Below are 20606 nucleotides of genomic sequence, written 5' to 3'. Positions count from 1 at the left end.
CTCAATAAAATATTGACGTTGATCAAACCACGTTTCGGTAAAAGTATTATCAAAGCGACATTATTTGTTTCACGATTCATCGCGCAGGACAGTTTGATGAATATTATTATTATTTAAATAAATACGCAGCGAACGAACAGAGGATTATAAGCTGTGCTTGTGCTTGGCCAGTAAACTTGTTTTCACGATTATGCATCTCATGAAGCAAAAGTCACGTGATAAAATCCTTTCGAGTCATAAATTCATGGATCGAGGGAATGCAAGTACATTCGAATGCATGCAGCGCCGACCTCCCCAGCGTACATTTATATTTATAAATAATTTTAAACAAATCCAGAGGAACAGGTTTCACGCTTGAATTTACCCGTCGCTCATACGAAAGGACTGAACTCTCATGAGAGCTTACTAAGTAAGTTAACTTGTTAACACGCCAGCAAATCTATATTTAGTCCGTTTCGAAATTTAAAAAAAAATCAGCTTTGTGCACTGAATAAATTGAATCTTCTCAAATTTTGCGCTTGAAAATATCCGTTCATCCTCTCTCAATGACAGTCGTAAATAATTTTCGCAGTACGAGCGTGGACGAATTATTAAACAGCTTCTTACACTACTTATCCTTTCCCCCATACGAGTTTGCGGAACGCACGAATGACTGGAATGACTGACCGAACGAACGCGGCCCCCTGGCTGTTACATGTGCGTCCGCGGAGAACGCACGTTCGTGTAGGGTTTCACGCGGGGGATTGTGTTTCCCGATTGGGAGGAATATTATTTTGTGTGCGAGTGTGTGTCTTATGTGCTCTCATTTGTATGCGCCCTTGCGAGCCGCGGTGACTCTCTTGATAGGTCTCGTAGCCAAGAGTTAAAACAAAAGCACGTGATGCGCTCGAGTCTCCGGCCAACTATTCGCAGCATTGTTTGAGGTAAGCACCATTTCTCTATTACGTCTCTGATTATTTCTTAATTTTGACAAAAAAAATTTTGAAAGAGCCTCTGGGAAATTGTTTCATTTGCTGACAATTTTCTTAAATAAAGAATTGCTATTTTTGCTTTAAAACAAACTGGGCTTCTTGCCTTGATATTCAATCCTTTCACTCTGACTTAGTTTACATACGTAAGCCGATTAAATCCTCATCACATATATATTGCGACTTTTAGTTTGCAAAAGAGAGCCCACAACATTTTGTTTGATTCTTTTCCTTGTCAACAGCGAAATATTTGCAAATTTTAGACATTATTGTATCGTATTCAATCACTTATTAAATTTTTACTGGCCCCATATAGACTGCAATTTGAAATCACTTCGCACATTTGACTAATCGTGGTTTAAAATGAAAAAAAATTATCCTCCAGAAAATAAAATCGTCACATTATAAGCTAATTAGTTGCAAAACAAGCAGATGAAAAGCGATGAATTGCGGAAATAAACTCAGATATTGATCCTTTTTTCGAAAATTTCAAAGAATTCTAATTATTTTTAAATTTTTGAGCAAAAATCAAGGGTTGCAGGCCAGTCATTTAGAGCGAAATCCATGAAAATCTAAACTTTGAAATATTTCGCGTCAAAATTTTCAGTTTCTCAGATTTTACAGAATTGTTATTAGAACGTAAATCTCATCTCCTCCGGGTCAAATAAATAATAATAAATAAACATTTTGTTTTCTCATTAAGCCCAATACAATTAATACGAAAATTTACGGCATCTGCGTCGAATTCAAATTTACGCAGGGCTTGCCAAAAGTGTAAAAAACAGCCCTATAAATTTTGGGGTTCTCCGCATTTTACTGCGATTTTCCTAAATTGATCACCCAAAAGTGCATATTTTCCGCCAAACATGTTAGAGAGCATTGAAAAATTCTGTTGAATTAAAAAAAAAATCATAATTTTGATAAGTCGGTTAGAAGAGCGTACTAACACAAAACATGATTTATTTTCCTTAAAAAAATCACTGCCTAGTTCTCGATCGTTTTTGAAAACAGACACTCAGAAACTAAAAAGAATACGAATATTTTAATCTTTAAAAAACTGCCAGGTTATAACCATCAGAATTGTAAATATATCTGTCACCATGAGATTCGTATTAATCTCAATAATCCCCCAAAATGAACAGAAGGGTTGAAGTGTTGCTCACCCTCCACGAACCGTCAACCCCGTTGGAATCAAATAAATATTTTGATTCGCTGGGATTTAGAATTGTGTTTCTGAGGTGCAGGTTGGGAATTCTGCTGTTATTGTTTGAAGTAAACCGAAACTGTCCTGCAATTCGTGAACTTTTGCTCGTACCATTTTTCCTTTTTTTTCTTTTGGAAATGAAAAAGTGTTTAAAGTCTACAATTTGTAGATTCAGGTGATTTCGAAAATATTATGAATTTAAGTTTTGGTGGAAATCATCGCATCTAATTATTGAAAATGTCCCTTTTGGTACAATTAATGAAGCTGAAATATGAACCCAATTTAACGATGCACGTATTTGATGCTACAAGAATATTAAATTTCTTTTTCAAAAGGCAAATGTAGAGGAAAAGTCCCTTCAAAGTCTGGAGTATTCTGGTCACGTTTTAGCTAGCAGCTTTCATAAAGCTAGTCTCTGTGTGCGCTTCTGTTCATCCGCGTGTACATCGAACTACGTTTTCCTTTGCACAACATTGAGATAACTTTTTGTTGCGCTGAACTGGAGACCAGTTATAACCGCGAGAATCGTACCATAATACTTCAGAAATCGTTTTGCGAAGCAGTAGGAATGACTTTCAATGCGATGACCAGAATATGATTGTGCAAACCACCCAAACTTTTGCTGTGGAATATTCGGTTTCAATTGGGATATGTTCTTAATTCATGTTTTGACAGTTCGAACAGGTTTTGTGTCACCACAGAATACGTGTAAAAGCCATTATTTTTCTTGAATTTCGCACGTAGTCTCATTTCTAAAAATGTCACAATTAATCTGTTGAATTTCTAAAGAAAACAATTAATTATTAATCAAAATGTTAAAAATCGTTCCGATTTCAAGTCAACATACTTCAAAACCATTTCATGTAAATTATCGCAAATTTAATTTATTTCGAATATCAGAAAGTAGTTTAAAAATGATTTTCTTTCAAAACACTGCGCAAAATTTGTCTTGCCTAATTTGCGTTGAAAGACAACAAATCTTTTTAAGCGTTTTGCCCTTTTGCGTTACGCTGCTCCAGCACACAGCATGAGCCAATTTGCATTTCAAATGCGGTGCACCGTGTTTTCAGGATGGGTCCTGAGCAAAACAGCCAGAACGAGACCATCCCGCTGCTGATCGATGTGCTGCAAAGCAAGCAGGCTGCATCGCCGCGGCGTGGGCGCAGCAGCCCCGCGAAGCACGAGTCGTCGGCCGGCCTTGGCGAGGTCCTCCCGCAGCAGGGCTCAGGCCTCTCCGTCGTCTTCGCCACGCTGTGCATTGTTGACCTCTTTGGCGTCTTCCCCATCATCGCCTTGCCCCGAGCCATCATCAACTGCGGTCAGTCAAACACAAAATAATCGCTCCTTTAAAAAAATAGATCACAGATGGAAATGCGCTCTTCAATACAGGAATTTCTCCTAAAAATAAAAAAGTGAAATAATTCCGAAAGATGAAGTTTAGAAAAAAACATTTACGAGCTGTTTTCAAAACGAAGAGTTTCCCCAATAAGTGGCGTACACCGTTGGACAGATCTCGACGAGAGGAATCGGAATATGCCAAGAAAATTTCTTCAAGCACTGTAAATTTTGGAGAAAATTGGCAAAATTTGAATTTCTACTGTAGGAAGGTCTTTTTTATTATTGCAAATTGTTGAACAAATTTTTTATCGATCTATTTTTTATGGCATCCAACAATTCAAATAATTTTCAATTGTTGCCCTGCATCATTCCACTTTAAACACGCAATAAGAGAAGTCATTGGTTGGAGAGAACTCAATCAGGTCACCACAATAAGGGCATTTTTTCCACTACCAATAATTATAAATATATTATTTTAAAAGATCACTTGTTGGAATCAAAAGTTATTCTTTAAATTATTCGTTCAAATTAAAAGAACTGGAATTTTTATAGGAAAATATTTTACTTTGTTGGCTCTAAGAAATTGAGAAGTGGTTGTCTTGATCTCAATTTAGTGACCTTGGCATTTGACCTGCGAAGTTGGTCGTCCTGGGAAAGTCGTTGGGAGTCAAACGTTGATCATTTTGAATACCAAATTTTTGTGTTTACCTCAAAGAGAGTCCAAGTTACAGATCGCCGAAAACATCACCTTTTTCAAAAATCTCAAACTTTGAACCCCTGTAAAATAAACCATTTTTGGCATTTTCACCTAATATTTTAGGGTTCAACTTAGGTTTCCTAGGGCAACATCTCCACAAATTTCATCAAAATCTGAAGACCACCACTTGCCGAGGGGGGCGTCATTATGTTTAGAACCTTCCTTTAAAAATAAAACAGCTTATTTATCATTGGTTTTTGTGTACACCGATTCTTTTTGTTTCAATCATGAGGTAAATTTTCCAACTGGTGATATAAATCCTTATGTATAACACAGAAACAGAGCTTGGCTCATTTTGCCACTAAATACGCTTGTTTCTCTGATAAAAAAATCACAGCTATTGCATTATTTATGAAAAATGTATTTTAACTCGTAGCAGCTTATTTGGCCCCGCAGGCCTCATCGGCAGTACAAAACAAAATTCATATCACAGTATTAGCTGCAGGGAATTAAATAAAAAAATGTTTATTTCCTGAATCAAGCAGGTTAAAAATAACTTCGAGTTCCCGAAAAAAAAACTTGCAGTGGAGGAAAGGAAATGATTGCTCAGCTGTGCAACTGCTCAAATGTAATCCAGCGAAGCGTAACACATGGGATCCCAATAATTAAATGCGAGTTTGCGAGAACGATTGCACAACTTGGAATAGTATATCAAGCCAGTGGCTGACTATCATTCGACGCCGAGCTGAAATTAATGGTTGTTAAAAGTTAGTCGAAGCCACGGCTTGCGTGTTGCCATACTGTATAGTTCCGTTCTTGATGCCGACCGGGTTTCCTTCTTCTTCTTCAGCGCTGTCAGCTTGAATTTATGTCATCTTGTAGTTTATTTTCTCAATGTCGGCGAGGATTTCGCCAAGCGGAGCACTCAAAATTTGAAACGAGTGAAGACTTTTAAATATTGTTTCCGTTCTTCCTCCCGGAAACTTTCTTATTGTTGCGGGAACTTGATATTCTCCACCGTTGTTTAACGAAAAATATTCCGTCGTGAATTTCGCCGAATCCATTTGGACATTATTCTGCCATCGCATGTGAGCACTCACGAACAAGCGTTGTTTTTCATTTTTTTTTCAGGCTGGATCGGCATTCCATTAGCATTGTCCGTGTTTTCGGTGCAAATATACACGGCTCGTCTGCTGGGTCGATGCTGGGTGATGGCCGAACGAATCAACCCTCTCATCATGCTGAAAAGCAGGTCTGTAAAATCCAATAATGAACGCTCTCAGCTCTGCTTCGCCATCATCAAACACCTCCATCAAACAACGTGTTTATAAAATGTTTGCAAAAAAGCTCATCAAACTTAGTTGGATTGATTGATATTCATCTAGATTAAATCAGCATGATATATTATAATCCTAATCTTATGCAGTGGAAAGTCTCATTATAGCAGGGTAGCTGTATTTTGTCTGAAAACAATTTTTTGCCATAGTTGGGTGATTTTGAATCTTTCAAATTGGAAGAGACACTGAATAATTTTAATTAAAAAAAATTAATATCAAGATACAAAAACTAATCTCTAAGTTAAAGCCAAAATTGACCTGTAAAGCTTTTAGAAAAGTGGCTGCAAAGTTAGTATCCTTTTTAAATTCTGAGGACTGTCTTTATTTGAAATCCTATATTATTTCACAACAAAGAGTTTTCCTAAAAGGTTTCATACGCTGTTGGACACATCTCGGCGAGAGGAACAAAAATCTGATACGAAAATGTGATTAAAAACCGTATTTGACAAAGCTTCTGAGCACACCAATCGATTCTTGAAGGTCGAATTAGGTCAAGTGGATATTTTTGCCGACTAAAAAGTCCAGCGCGACGTGCGAAGCTCTAGTAGAACTTTTTTACCGCCAAAAATATGAACCTATATGCGAGAACTGCGCATGCGTCAGAGCTGGTGTGGCCGAGGAGAGGCGTCACTTCTGCCAGCTCTGACGCATTTCTCACAAATAGGTTCATATTTTTGGCGGTAAAAAAATGTTTTACTTGTGCTACGCACGTCACACTGCACTTTTTGGTCGGGAAAAAATACAATCAACCTAATTCGACCCTCAAGAATCGATTGATGTGCTCAGAAACTTCGTCAAAGACGGTCTTTAAGCGATGTAAATTTTGGAGAATATATGAATTTTAATGTAGCAAGGTCCATTTTTGATTAATGCAAATTGTAGAACAATCAAGTGCTATTGCATCCAAAAATTCTAATAATTTTCATTTGCCACCCTGCATTGATCTACTTTAAAAAATATTCATTATATCATTTCGTGACAAATTCTCGAATTTTTAATTACCTAAGCTCCAATAATAAATTTCAGTGGAATTCTTTTTGGACGAAATACACGTTCCCCTTGAAATGCAACAGAGCTAGCCTGTTACAAAGTAAAATCATTTCAATTAATACCCATAATGTGATATCAAAGTCAATTTAAAAGCTGTCTGCTACATTTTCCTCTCGTTAATGGCACGTTGAAAGCAAGCAGGAAGCGCTTGAAACCCATCCTTTTAACTCAATTGAACGGAGAACAGCAAATTAATAATTTATACTAACTTCATTCCTTTTCACTTCTCACAATCAGCAAATGTTGTATACGCTCACGGTATGAGTGCGGTTTCTCATCTTCCTTTTTTTATTTGGCAGATACCCTTACGCAGCTCTCGCCGAGGAGGCTTTGGGCTTGAAAGCGAGCCGTCTCGTCTCCTTTCTGCTCGACATCACAATTTTCGGCGCCAGCATTCCTAACCTACTTGTCGGCAAGTACAAATAATGTTGATATTTTCGTTGGCTCGTCGCGGAGTGAACAGAACGAAAACTAAAACAACAGAAAGGATTAAATTTAGAATCACTCTGGCAGGAAAATTGTAGTACTTTGCTAATCTTTTTGCAAATTTAAAATATAATATAAAATTTTCCAATTAATTAAAAATAATATTTAATGTAACAACATGTAATTCTTTCAATTTTTTTGTAAGTAAAATAATCTGTGAGTTCATATGTGTTGCAATTTTCTCGTATCTAATTCGCGATTTTTTTTCATTAAACATTAAGGTGTTTTACCAACTCCATCACTTGCGCAGGACATTTGTCCCGTGAAATTAATTCACGCATGCTGGAAAGTTGCTAAGTAGTATAGCGAGTTGGAAAGCTTCCGCAATCCTCCCAAATCCGAATGGAAAATCGTTATTGCAATGACAGACGAGAGTCAAATTTATCTATAAAACGTTGTTATTGGTTATTGTTTTAGCGAGTAAAAAAATTATGTTTGATTCAGTTTTAATTAAAATGAATATTTGAATTCAAATATCATGCCTTTTTCAGAATCAGAATATTATTAACCTGCGTTACGAATAATTTTGTCAGGTGTCTGCAAATATTGAAAATATGAGTAATGAAATGGAAATTCCCAAATGTACCATTTGCAATGAAAATTCTCCTGGCACAATGGTGATTAAAAGTTTTGGCAGGAGAGCGGTGCACTTGACGCAATAACAACGTTTGCACATTTGTTTTCGCCTCGCCAAGTGCTTTTTATTGTTAATGAATCATACAAATTTAAAAAGCTTTCAAATAATCAACCCTTTGAGAGCACGCGCGTACCGAGTCTAATAAAAATTCGATTTCGCCCGCAGCTTCGCAGAACTTGCAACTGATTGGATTAAAAATGTCCCACTGGAATTTCGAGTTCTCCTTCTGCTACTGGCTGGTGCTGGTCGGGATCGTGCTCTGTCCCGTCATGTGGCTCGGCAGCCCCAAGGATATGAAGTAACGTTGTTTATTTATTAAATAAAGTTTGCTGGGTTGGAAACACAACCTGGATTTTCTAGACTTTACTCTGAATAATTAAATGAGTGGCTTTGTGTATTTCAAACTATGGGAATGTGGCACACGTGGCAATTTGAGGAGAAGAATGATGACATATTTTACGGCTGCTACTTTCACGAAACGTTGCTTTTGAGTTATGCATTCTGGGGGAAAATATATTTCTTCTTAATAATGAATGATTATTTGAAAAAATGACCATGACCACGGTTTTATTAAAAAGTTTTTTTAAAGGGCCTTTTTAAACAGATTTTTTCTATTTTCAAACTACGTCTCTGGCGTGACCGTCAATTTCTGAAATCAAATATTTCAAGAGTGCTAAAAAGGGAAACATTCAACATTGGTTATTTACGGAAGTACAATCTATTTTGGTCCGAAATTACTCATCTTAACCCTTCATCATATTTGTGGAATTACAAAATGGAGCTTCAGATTGTTTTCCGACATTCCTTCTTACCCTCGGTTTAAAACGTGCTTGCCCAACAGTAACAAAATTTTAACAAATCATATTTTTTTATACAGTTTTTAATCCTATTCAACCAGTACTAATTATTTTGAAATCTACCCTCCCTCCCCTAACACAATTTAACCTATGAAAAGGCATAGGTGGTACAAACTCTATTATTATTCTACTATACTGTTTAATTTCCAACCCTCTCCCAGCTCTTAATTATATTACAAATTCTCAATACGGGGGTAAACACACATGGTGTTGATTGCAAATTCGATTAAAAGGTGGCTGGCCGGTACCTCAGTGTTTACCGTTGCCTCTGTGGGAGTGCTGACCTGGGTCACCATGATCACCGACATCCGAGACCTGGACACGCAGCCCGTGCCGCAACTTTCCTGGGAGGCGATCGCCGTTGCGTATGGAGTCATCGCATTCCAAGTAAGACAAACTCTGAACTTACTTTCTTGTTACTATGTATTCCAGCTCGCTCTCGGGGTGTGTTGCGCACTTACTTATTTACCCATTTGTCGTCGAGTTGCCACTCTCCTTTTTATTGCCTCTTTGAGTGAAATCTCGCACAAAGTAAAAAGCCCTCGTCATGCTGCGGGGAATAGCAATACCGCCTCTCAAAGGGGTTAACTCTCTCACTCGTCGTTGAATTGCATCAGCGGGACAAACAATGCGACTTTAAATAATGGCACAAAAGCTGCCGCCGTTGCCGCTTAAATGAAACCGGAATATAGACAGCACGTGCATTTACAACTAATTTCTCTTTCCGCGAGTCTGGAGAATCTGGCTGAGTAAAATCTCATTACATTTGCTTCTCGCTATAGTGCCGAGTTACAATTAAATTAAACAGCTTTCAGTGTTCTTGGAAATTTGCTCATGCTTGTCCTATTTCTAAGGTTAAATAGAGCATCGCAACTTCTTGTGTTACACTGATTAAATTTTTCTAATTAGACTGAATGACTAATCAAATAAGGAAATTAAAGGTTACGTATAGTTTTTGGCGGAATGCATGTAGTGTTTTCCAATGGGAGCAACGCATATATTGGTGGAAATGTTTCGATTGTATAAGTAATTTTAAAAAATTAAGGGCCGATCTTATTTAAAAATGCATTTAAAAAATTAGTTTTCTCATAAAGGGTAATTAAAATTTTTAAAATTTAACTGAATGTTTATAATTTTGCCAAAACCATCACGACAAATCCTGAAGAGTTTCCTTGTAAGATGAAATAAAGAGAGTGAGCTATTACATTCTTTGAGTAGATATTTTTTAGATTGAGCCGAGGAAATTAAAAACTACGCCATTTTGCTCAACATCCTTTTTTAATTTTATTTGGAACATTAAATACACATTAATGTAAATGAAATATTTTTTTCATGTAAAGTTAAAATTCTTAAAATTGAAATGCAGTTAGAAGTTTTTGGAATTGTTAACCATATTAGCTGATGCCACGATGCCTCTTTGACAAACCCAGGCCAATTTAGATTTATTGCGGAACAGCAGGGTACCTTTACCTCATATATCCCCACATCCGAAAGAAAATACGTTTGGAAACAGAAGGAAGATCAGTCAGTCGGTTGGGTATTCTGAGAAAAATATTTGGCGGACTTTTTGTTGGAATGTTCTCATATATCCACGCTCTTTACTTTCAGTTTAGGGCTGGAATGCAAATAGGGTTTATAAATCAGAGGTCTGCCTTTATTTAGCTATTATAATAAGTAAAATCAAAACATTTGTTCACATTCATTCGTGACCAAAATACTGGAAATTAATATTTATAGCCAAAGCTCCAGAGTTTGCTGGTATTTGTGCGGCAGAGAAGATACATTGGGGTCTTGATCACAATTTCAAACACCGTCGTAAAAAGAACGTGGGTTGCCTGTATTGGGAAAGAAAATTTATACACCTGATCATGCCATGATTTTTTAATGGTCTATTCCTTCTAGCGGAGCTTGCAATGCTTTTTACTCTTCCTTTCGCGTTATAAATTATTCAGCTATCCGTTGGCAAGACATAAAAAAATTCCTCTCTAAAAAGGCCAAATATCACACTGCTGGGATGTGTATTAAACTAATTTGCATTTCAAATTTCAGTTTGACATCCACCCGATGATTTTGACGGTGCAGGTCGACATGGAGCGGAAAAATGAGCTGGGAAAAGCAATCACTTGCGGATTCCTGGGTAACCTAAATCCTTTTTCGCTTCAATATCATCAATTTCGGAGATTGTATTGTGGTTTGACGCCGCGATAAAACAAAGCCGGTGCGAGTTATTGAAACGCTTGTTCCGCTGTGACAGCGCGATGGGGCGCGAGGCTTAGGGTTGCCAATTTCCGGCCTTCCATCTAGATCCATCCAAAGCAACAAGAAAGAAATTGAAAATCCCCTAAAAGTGTTTTTATCTCAGCCGCAGCCCCGGCTCGGAGATCAAACAAGGCCTTTAAAAGCGCCGCTTGGATAGAGGCCCGAGGTTGTTGCGGCTTTATTTATGTTTATTGCCCTTCCAGTCACGTGCAGCCTGTTTCTGACGACGACAATAATCGCCATGTGGCGATACGGCTCGACCGTGACGCCCAACCTTCTGCAGGGCATGCCGGCCAACGCGCCCCTCTACGCCGACGTCCTGCTCGTCACGCTGCAGATCTGCCTGTCCATGGTCGTGGGCGGATGCGCCCTCTACCAGGACGTCGAGGACAAACTCGGCATCCCCAGAGGTACAGAAATATAATTAAAGGGTGGAATGTTGAAAAAAATTCCTGTGTTTTTTTAACGAATCGGATTTTTTTTATTAAAACATCAAATTAAATTCCAGGATTATTTTCCCCAAAAAACATCAACTGCTTTTGTTATATGGTTGTTTATATTAAATTGTCAGTTTTCAGATCAATATAAAATTTAGTGTCAGCGACGTTTTCACAGCAAATTCTGTTTTAAAAGAATTTTTTAAAACATGTCATTCTTCAAACATTTAGAAATTGTTACCTCCACCTAGAATATTTTACTTAAGTGGCCTTTGAATTGGTCTTTTTATGATCCAAATTTAAACTGATTTCTTGGATTTTTAAACACTTTGTCATTTTTAAAGTTTTACCGAAAAATGCACTTAAATACTTACATTTATTTGGAACTACGGACATTTCTTCCTGTTTTTCCGGCCGTAGAAAAAAATCGGAGTGATAAAACTGCAAACCCTGCTGACGAATGGAATTTTCAATCCCGCTGTTGCACCACCGTCACTGATTTAGCATTTTATCGGTGGAAGCATCCAATAATATACTGGCAGGAAATGACATTTCTTTCTTTCTTCTCGATGAGACATGTCACCCGGCGATTCTCTTCTTTCTCCCCCTGGAAAAGGGAAAAGTTGTTTTGCCCCGTCATTGTGTTTTATTAATATCGATCTGCTGAGCTGATAGAAATATATATACGTATGTTTGTGCGTTTCATTTCAGAGTTTAATTGGAAAAGGTGCTTGGTGCGGAGTAGTCTGGTCATGCTAGGCGTTGCCTTGGGCCTCACCGTGCCTAGATTCGACCTCATTATGGGCTTGATAGGTGAGAATTAATATTTATACAGATTTTAATTAAAAAGTTTGTTGTTTCATCTAAAATTAATTTCGTTACATTTTCGATCAAATCGCTCTCGATATAATTAACATTTCTTAGAAAGTAAAGTGAAACCTGCTACTGGAAGCAAACTAATTAACAGTGATAATCATGAAGGTTTCATTAATGAACAGAGTTGTCGATCTGGAAATCGATTAAGAATCAATCGTTGTTTAATGAACAAAATAGTTTTATAATATGAAAGAAAAGGGTGACGCAGCACTTAATTGCTTAGGCTAATTTTGGGAGTGAAAGTGGAAATTTTTGCTGACAAAAGTCTTTGAGACTGTCGTATTTTTAATAGGTTTTTAAGAAGTGTCAAATAATTCGGCACTAAAGCAGTAATTTTCGTAATTTGCAGTCTACCAGTGCAATTTTTTGCAAAGAAACTATGCACTCCAGGAAAGTTCCCTGAGAGAATAGAAACATGATATTTCCTCGTTAATTTTATCTAATGAGACAAAACAAGGCTATAATGTTACTGAAACAAGGAAAATGTTTTTTAGTTGTTTTTCTAGGCTTAATTTTTTTAATAAGAACACTACGCTTTAAATACACAAAGGATCAAATTATTCATAATTATTAAGCAATTATAAAAGTAGAACTAATGTGAGAAGAGGGAAAAACAGCGTCTTTTGTGTTGGAAAATATCAAAATTGATTTTACTGTTTTGAATTGTAAATAATTCTTTTAGATCGTATTTTCTTCTTCTCAAAAATTAAGTCATTTTCCTGCCTTCATCGATCGATTGCATACCATCCAAAAGTCAGGGAAATCATCAATTTGCAAAGAGCCAGCTCATTAAAATTTCTTAAGCCGTGTTTTTGCCAAAGAAGGAGACGATACGACCAACTTTTCACAATTTTTTCTACCTTGAACTAAAGCGCTTGTTTGGTTTATTTACTTGTTTATTTTATTTAACAAGTTGAACAAGTTGTGCCGTGTTTCTTTTTCGCTTTGTGAAGGAAAGACATGACATTATGCAACCTGCGCTGTAAGACTGTTTTCCGGCACAGTTTCCATCCGTTTACAAGGCGTTTAGGACTGTGTTTTAGACGGCTTTCGATGCATTATGTAGCATTTTGTTGTTTAATTGAAAATCTTTGAGAGGCTGATAATACCCTAGTAAAACCTAAATTATCAAAATCAATTGCAAATACACACACTCACTTTAAAGTTGAAGCAAACAAAGGAACACAAAATAGTTTTTAAGTAAATCTGATATGTTCTAATGAGTTTAAAAAAATTTACAGCTTGGACATAATCACAAAAATTAATAACATTTTTTAGTGATAGCTCCCTGACTTAAAGAGTAATTTTTGTGAATTAAGCCCTTGACAGCAGCCCTCGGTGCAGAACACACATACCTTCTTTGAACATTCATTTCCAATTACATAAATTTTACTTTTTAAAATGAGAGTAATTTTTCTAATAGTCGTTAAGATAAAAAAATAATATTGTTCTTATTTCAAATAGATCTAATACAACCCATATCAATAAAGAAGTCCATAGTCTTTTCAAAATTATTAAACATTGAAAGGCACTCAAAATTTATAATTTTACAAATAAAAATTATTTAAAACACATAATATAGCGTTTTTAAAACTTATTTAAACCCCGCTCAAATTAATTTTAAATTTTTTATTTAAATAAAAATAAATATAAAAAAAGTTTGTTTATTAAATATTGAAGAAAAAATATAAATTAAAAATTATTCTTTTACACTTAAATGTTGGATTAATATTCAAGCTTACTTGGATGTTTGGCCAATTTAAATGGTTTATTACATTGAGGAGATTTCAGGGATGCTTCAAATGGCTTCTATTTGCATATTTTGATCTCTATACTGGGGACTCATGATAAATAAACCACGCTCTCAACCTTTTCAATTTAACAAGCACTATATTTTATTTTAGATTGAACAGTTGCAGATTCCTTTTTGACGGGGATTAGAAGGTTTTGATATATCGAGGCTAAAAAGCTCAAAATTTACGAGCACTACGCACTTGACAAGTCAAGTTACGTCACATAGGGTGTCAGAAAAAATAGTCGATCGTCTTCATCTTCATTTTACAGCCCTATATGCATTGGTTGGTGTCTAGAATGAAAAAAGTTCAATCTTGTAGTAAGGGATGTAGGTCATGCGTATATCGTGTGAGATTCTTTCTTTAGAAAAAAGTTGTGCATGAATCGCGCTCAACGCACCATTTATCACAAAGCACAGCTGCGAATGAAAACCAACGCGTCAACTAATTGCCCGCTCACCGTTTTTCCCTCTCTCTCTCAACGACGCGTGCATGCATAATACACATAAAAATAAAAATAAAAACACTCTACAATTCGCAGGTGGAGCGTTGACAGGGCCGCTGATGTTTATTTTCCCGCCGCTATTTTACCTTCACTTGAGCAGGAACGCGCTGTCGGGGGTGCGACGGCACCCCGTGTGGATGGCGGCTGAGCGACTGCTGCTGTTAATCGTCATCCTGTTGGGGGTTGCGGCCACGATCGCCGCAACCTATTTCTCACTTGTCGAGACCGTCCAGTTTGCGCACTTCACTCCGCCGTGCATTGTCAACGTCACCTCCGCCTCCAGAGCCTGGATCAACGACGCTTTCAGCTTTGATCTGTGAGCTGCCGTATTTTTTTGAACAAATTTTATAAATTGATACCAATATTTTTCTTAGAATAAAATTAGTTTAATTAAAATTGTGATTATAAAACACTCTGGGATTCTCGATTTGCGCAGACATGGCTGTTACTAGGGTGCTTCAATTTAAAATGACTATCATTATTATATTTCCGTTTTAACTCTACTTTAAAATCAAGCAAAGAGGAAAAGCATTTACATTTACTAGACATTATCTCTAAATCAGTCAAAGCTAATTTTTGGCCAGAATGCTGTGTAGTTTTTCTGAAAATTGGTTCCAAAGGTTGCATAAAAATCATCTATCAATTTTTTATTTTACAAAAATCCTCTATTTTGCACGTGGATATCACCTCTGAATACAAAATTTCAAATTAATTGGTCCGAATTTAATCTTTTGATATTGATGGTTTATAATTTGATGGTCGATGGAAAACATTGAAAATTTAAAATTTGGAATCTAAGATAGGTATATTTTAGCGAGTTTGAAGTTTGGAGTTTTCCCATTCAGCGTAAATTCAGTAAATGGTGATAGAGCTAAAAAAATGCTTTTCCTGAAAGCTGATTAAATTTGCAATTTTTAAATTAAAATACAAATCCACCTGTCGCGCAATTAAGCTAAAAAATGATAGGGCAGGAATGATTAAAAAATATCCTTCGATCTTGTTAATAATGGTGGAATGCCCTAGTAGCTGCCATCTTGCCCTTTTCTGAACAGCAAGATGAAAAAATAACTCGTGTCGGGATCCCACTGGATGACTTTTTACGATTTTTGTCAGAGTTGTTGAGGGTGCTATGTTACCAAAGAAAAAGATGTCTTCCGATCTGAATTTTAAAATTAAAAATTGAATTGGAAATATCATGTACGCTGATATGTAAAACTCAACAACATACGTAATTTTGTTTAAGGATAAAGAAATTCAATCTAATTGTCGGGTGCATTGTCCACATCGAGATGTAACATTTTGTTTGGGAAAAGAGAATGAAAAAATAGGGGAAATTTAGGGAATTCAAGTAAATTGACTTCATAACAGATCACACTGACTCATTTTTTAGAAAAATAATTTGAGTTAATATCTAAATAATCATACTGAAACAGATGACTGTTATGTTGTTCCTGGAAATAATTGGCTACAGGTGGCCTGATTTTTTTTTACTAGCTTAGCCCATAGCAAAATGGTTAGTTGAATTAAGCACGCAGCCCTGAATTCCACCCAAAGCGGTTTGAAGGTAAAAAATTGTCTCATCGCTATACTTGTCTTGTTTTGATATAGTTCTTAAGATATTTTATTTTTATTTCGGTCGGCTGGAATCACTGCCTCCGTCTTACGTGTTTTAAAAGTCCACGATAACTTTTAACATGAATTTACCCTTGACATGTTCACCAACAAAACAATGTGATTTTTACGGTGAATTATAGTGCAGCAGTCATTTAAACTGAAGTGCAAACAACGTATTTTTATATACGCAACCTCAAGTTTTACAAAATAAATAGTGATATAATTTGTTACTTGTACCAACAGGAATTTCTACGGGCTCTGTTTTAAATGCTAGAATAAAGGTGTACAATAGCGGCAAAACAAGACAGTAAATCTCATTTACTTCCTTCACACCAAGATTTAAACTGATCCATTTGTTATTTGTGCTCAGCAACAGGAAATAGCGCAAGTCGAAGCGAGCAGCAAACTGTTTAGCAAACAAAAGGCTCTGCTCGTTTAATATGTGCCGTGCTGTTTGCGCGCATCTATGTGCTCAATAAGTTGTTAGCGAACGCCTTATCTGCCAACTCAACACATCCCCGGGGACGGCGACTGAGAAAATAGCAGTCAGAGTTGCACGCGACGCAAAAAGTCGCTTTCGCGGCGACCGAGACCAGAGAATTGAGAGAGCCCGATGCTTCGGTAGCGGACTCGGGTCATGTTTCTTGCATGTCGGCTTAAAGCCCGGGAATCGACCGTCTGGAATGGCCCCAACTCTTCTTCTTCGCTCCAGAGTTAATTGGCAACTGGTTGCTTTCTCTGAATCGGGAACTCTTTGCAGAGAAAAAGTAATCTGGAGAGCGAGCTTTGACATTTAACGACTTTTTTAATATAGAGAGCATTTTTCTTTGCCAATGTTCATCTCATATAGACATTCATAAAGACGATTTCCTTATTTAAAAGAGTACAAACTGTTGCAGAAAGATACAAATATCGCATCAGCATAAGTCAATTTCTATACCCAAATATTTGATTTAACTTCACAGATGTGGGAGCAGAACAAATTTAATAATGCTCTTCCCCCTCTTTGTTTAAATTAAACATAATATTCAAAATTACAAAAGGACAAATTAGAATTGTTTTGGTACTTGTCCATTTTTGCCAGTTTAATTAATTGAAAAGGGTTGGAAATTTGAGACGATTGAAATAAAAACGGCTATTTTTAGGATCAATTGAGATGATTTGGTGGTTTAGATGATTAATTAAGTGGTTTCATACGATTATTTTCACTTCTATAATAATTTCCTAGCCATTATTAAGATCAGTTTTTATTTAGACGTCGTCACATATTTTTTATTGTTTTTAAATAGAATTTGAATTGGCATTGGTCTTATTTAAATTGCTTTAGTAAATGAATTACCATTACCTCGCAGATTGCATTTGCCGTGCTCTTGCTCCTCACGCTGCTTTCTTTACCAAGAAGTGTTCGTTTGCTTTAATTCCGACTTGTAGCAAACAAAGAAAGCAGCAGCAGCAGTAGGCAGCGAGAGGAGCAAGATCAGGGCAAATGCAATCTGCTAATGAATACGGAGAATTTCCTACCGGACGCGCCGGGATTAAATACATCTTAGTGCTTATTGAAATTAACAATCATTAGTCTATCAACTTTCAATGCCCTTGATTCTGCTTTCTGGTCCCATAGGAAACATGGTAAAGTCAACAGCTGAATGCACTAACAATTAATTTATTATTAACTAACAAAACTAGAAGCTTTTAAAAGTTATAAAAAATCCCTGAAAATGCCCAAAAATGGAATTTTTACTCCTTCTCAAAACAACCAGGCATTTTGATGCTCTCCGTATGTGCCTACAAAGTGTGATATTTGGCACAGCATCGAAAGTATCAACCATTTTGCAGCAATTTAATGGTGTTTTGGGGATGTACAGGTGATTGAATTGGTTTTTTTTAGCTCCTACGATGGTTTTGAACGCATTAAAATGTGCCTCAAAAGTCTTTAAATTGCAGGATTCATGCTTATTTAATGCCCAGAAAAATGAAATATCTTAGGTTCCAAAACAACTTTATAATTAACGAAAATGAATAAAAATTGAGTTAGATTATATTTCGCAAATTTAAATAAAGCGTTTTTCATTACAACTTTGCTTCTTATGCCACTAAACTAGGCAAATCTTGTACGATATTTGTTTCCTGAAGGTTGAAAGTTCTGATTTTTAAGAAAAAAAAATGAGGAAAACTTTAGTTAAGCTGGCGACAGTCTCTTCCATGAAACAAAAACTATGATATTTTCAGTCTAATTTCGGTTTCAACTTGACAATATTTATTAGAACTATGCAGATAATATAGAAAAAATATTGAACTGATTGTGATAGAGTAGCAACGACAGCATAGGGTATTCTTTGTTTTTTATCTCTCTTTTTCCCCAAAAATACAACCGTTCACTATGCTGTTTTTATTCTCAAGACCTTCTCCTAAAAGCAATCATAAATTATTTCTAAGGGGAAATCAAAGTGTTTGTCAGTCTGCAAGGCACTGCCTATTTTTTTTCGTGGGAGTCGCACATGTTTTCCTCTCTAAAAACATTTGATTCTATTTGAACAAACAAGAGTTAACTAACTAAAAATGCGACAAAATATATAAAAAGGTCTAGAAGAAAAATTAAGTTGTCACGACAACGTCCCCTGAAGTAATTTACTGGCGGGTTTTAATGACGGGGGTCTTTCTAATGATCCCTATTGAGCTCGGAAATAAATTCTGGTGAGCCTCTACTTCAGACTCAAATTACAACTGCGGAAACCATATAAAGACGGCCGGCTTCTGTTGATTCTGCCAGCATCGCGTTCTGGATCAAGAGCATCGCGGATTTGGCTTGGTCTGATGGCGTAATCAGCAATTTCGTCTGAATGAGCGCACCATTTGACTGCGAGCACACACAAAGGCAAATAATAATAATAGGTACTTTGCATGCAGGCGGGCCCGTGGCTTTGTAACATTCGGAACTACAAAGGGCAGCACGCAGGAAGAAAATTAATTTGCATTCGCTCTATACTGTATCGAACTGAAAGCAGGCAGGGGAGTCGCCGCGCACGCTTTGTTCTTCGCGTCTGAATTTCATCGAAAAGGAAAGTCGACGCGCAGTTTCTTTTTCGAAACGAAATATTAATTTTCACTCACGTACGCTTATGCGTTTCAAAAAGGCCAATTTATTGTTTTTCTCCGCCGATCAACGGTCGTTCGTGCGAAAAAGTGCATCATCGAGAGCGTTGCAAATGCGCGGAAAAAGATACAAATCGCGGCGACGCATGGTAAGTAGCTCGCGAGGCGCGAATGTAGGTTACGAGGAGCAGTATTATATTTTATATCGTCCCTCCGACTCACTCCGGCTTGCACACACAGCACAGCAGTAAATGCGATTTGACGAATACGAGCAGCTAGAGCGCTCGGCGGCCGTGTCCCGTTATTCTCTTCCTATAAGCATCAAGCGACGGCGATTCCTTTCAATGAACCGGCCTTGCTTACGTGTAAAAAAATGCATTCCGTCGTCCAACGACTCTTCTTCTTTTATGAAATTTCATTGCACAAACACTTGCGCGGAACCGGGAGCCGGCCAACGACTTTTGAGTAAGTTACGAAGCAATTTTTTTGCTCCGTACGGCATATGTTTTGAATGCGAAAATATTTTATGTCTTAATTAAAATAAACGGTATGATAACTGTTGAATTACTACACTGACTTTACAAATTGTTCATGACTTCATGCAGGCTTGAACAATTCGTGTTAAATTGAATAAGAATTTTTTAATAGCATAAAATTACATTATCGTTAATTTCCATTAACTTAATTTGTGTATGAAAAATTAGCTCAGTATTTGCAGTGGAAATAAATTTTATTGCATTCAACGTATGGAATATAAAAAAATGTTAAAAATAAAACACACACTGAAAAGCACCTGTGGTAAGTTTAATGAATTTAAATTTAAGAAAAACTGAAATAACTCAATATACTTTAAGTGTAAAATTAAATCTGGACAGCTAGCTTTTAGAAAATGAAAATTATATGAGAAAAATCAAAATCACACGTTCGCGTACTGTACAGCAGCTCTTTCGGCCCTGCAGCCTTCGTCATCTTTCCCTCTAAAACAAAATTCAAGACCGCAGAATTGCTGTAGAGAATTTTGTTACAGCGATCATCAAAAGAGGTCCGGATATACCCATTTCTGAGTAAAATCGAAAAGCTAAGCCATCCAGAGTTAATTTTCCACACAAGCCATTCAGTGTTTATTTTTCTTATATTAAAAATTTAAATAAATTAATGAATTTTTTGTAATCTTTGTTTCAATCCAGCGCGAGGTTAAATTTGTAATTGATCGTGTAACATATGCAGTGTTTTGTTCAATCAATTTTCGTATGTGTTTTATGTCAATTCAATAAATAATATTTATGTGTTAAAATAAAAAATAAATGTGTAAAATTAATTTATAAAAATATTTGAAGCAAATTAAAGTTGAGCTTGACAGGCCAACACTTAACAACATTTTGCATTATGGTTCATTGAGTTTATTGTTTGTAGAATTTACCAACAGATTATCTCTACAGAGATATCAGGACTAAG

General features: G+C 36.4%; 1 protein-coding gene across 1 annotated transcript; it reads left to right on the top strand.

Annotated features, from left to right (window-relative positions):
- Nucleotides 1–674: 674 nt before the first annotated feature.
- On the top strand, nucleotides 675–16370 carry LOC135943675 (uncharacterized). The gene is made up of 10 exons (XM_065490331.1): nucleotides 675–923; nucleotides 3243–3490; nucleotides 5339–5459; nucleotides 6894–7006; nucleotides 7883–8015; nucleotides 8808–8961; nucleotides 10624–10711; nucleotides 11037–11243; nucleotides 11982–12083; nucleotides 14481–16370. Exons 2-10 carry the CDS (start codon nucleotides 3244–3246, stop codon nucleotides 14762–14764), a joined length of 1449 nt encoding a protein of 482 aa, XP_065346403.1. The 5' UTR covers nucleotides 675–923; nucleotide 3243; the 3' UTR covers nucleotides 14765–16370.
- Nucleotides 16371–20606: the final 4236 nt, after the last annotated feature.

The sequence above is a fragment of the Cloeon dipterum genome, chromosome 4, assembly GCF_949628265.1.
Source record: "Cloeon dipterum chromosome 4, ieCloDipt1.1, whole genome shotgun sequence".
In the NCBI taxonomy this organism is placed as follows: domain Eukaryota; kingdom Metazoa; phylum Arthropoda; class Insecta; order Ephemeroptera; family Baetidae; genus Cloeon; species Cloeon dipterum.
The sequence above is the reverse complement of the archived record's forward strand: the minus strand, read 5'-3'. Positions and strand labels throughout refer to the sequence as shown.

Excerpts from the sequence above, each read along its gene's own strand:
- LOC135943675 (XM_065490331.1), top strand. The coding sequence starts at position 3,244 with ATGGGTCCTGAGCAAAACAGCCAGAACGAGACCATCCCGCTGCTGATC. Across the intron at positions 3,491-5,338 it reads CCGAGCCATCATCAACTGCG|GCTGGATCGGCATTCCATTA; the intron begins GTCAGTCAAACA and ends TTTTTTTTTCAG. Across the intron at positions 12,084-14,480 it reads CCTCATTATGGGCTTGATAG|GTGGAGCGTTGACAGGGCCG; the intron begins GTGAGAATTAAT and ends TACAATTCGCAG.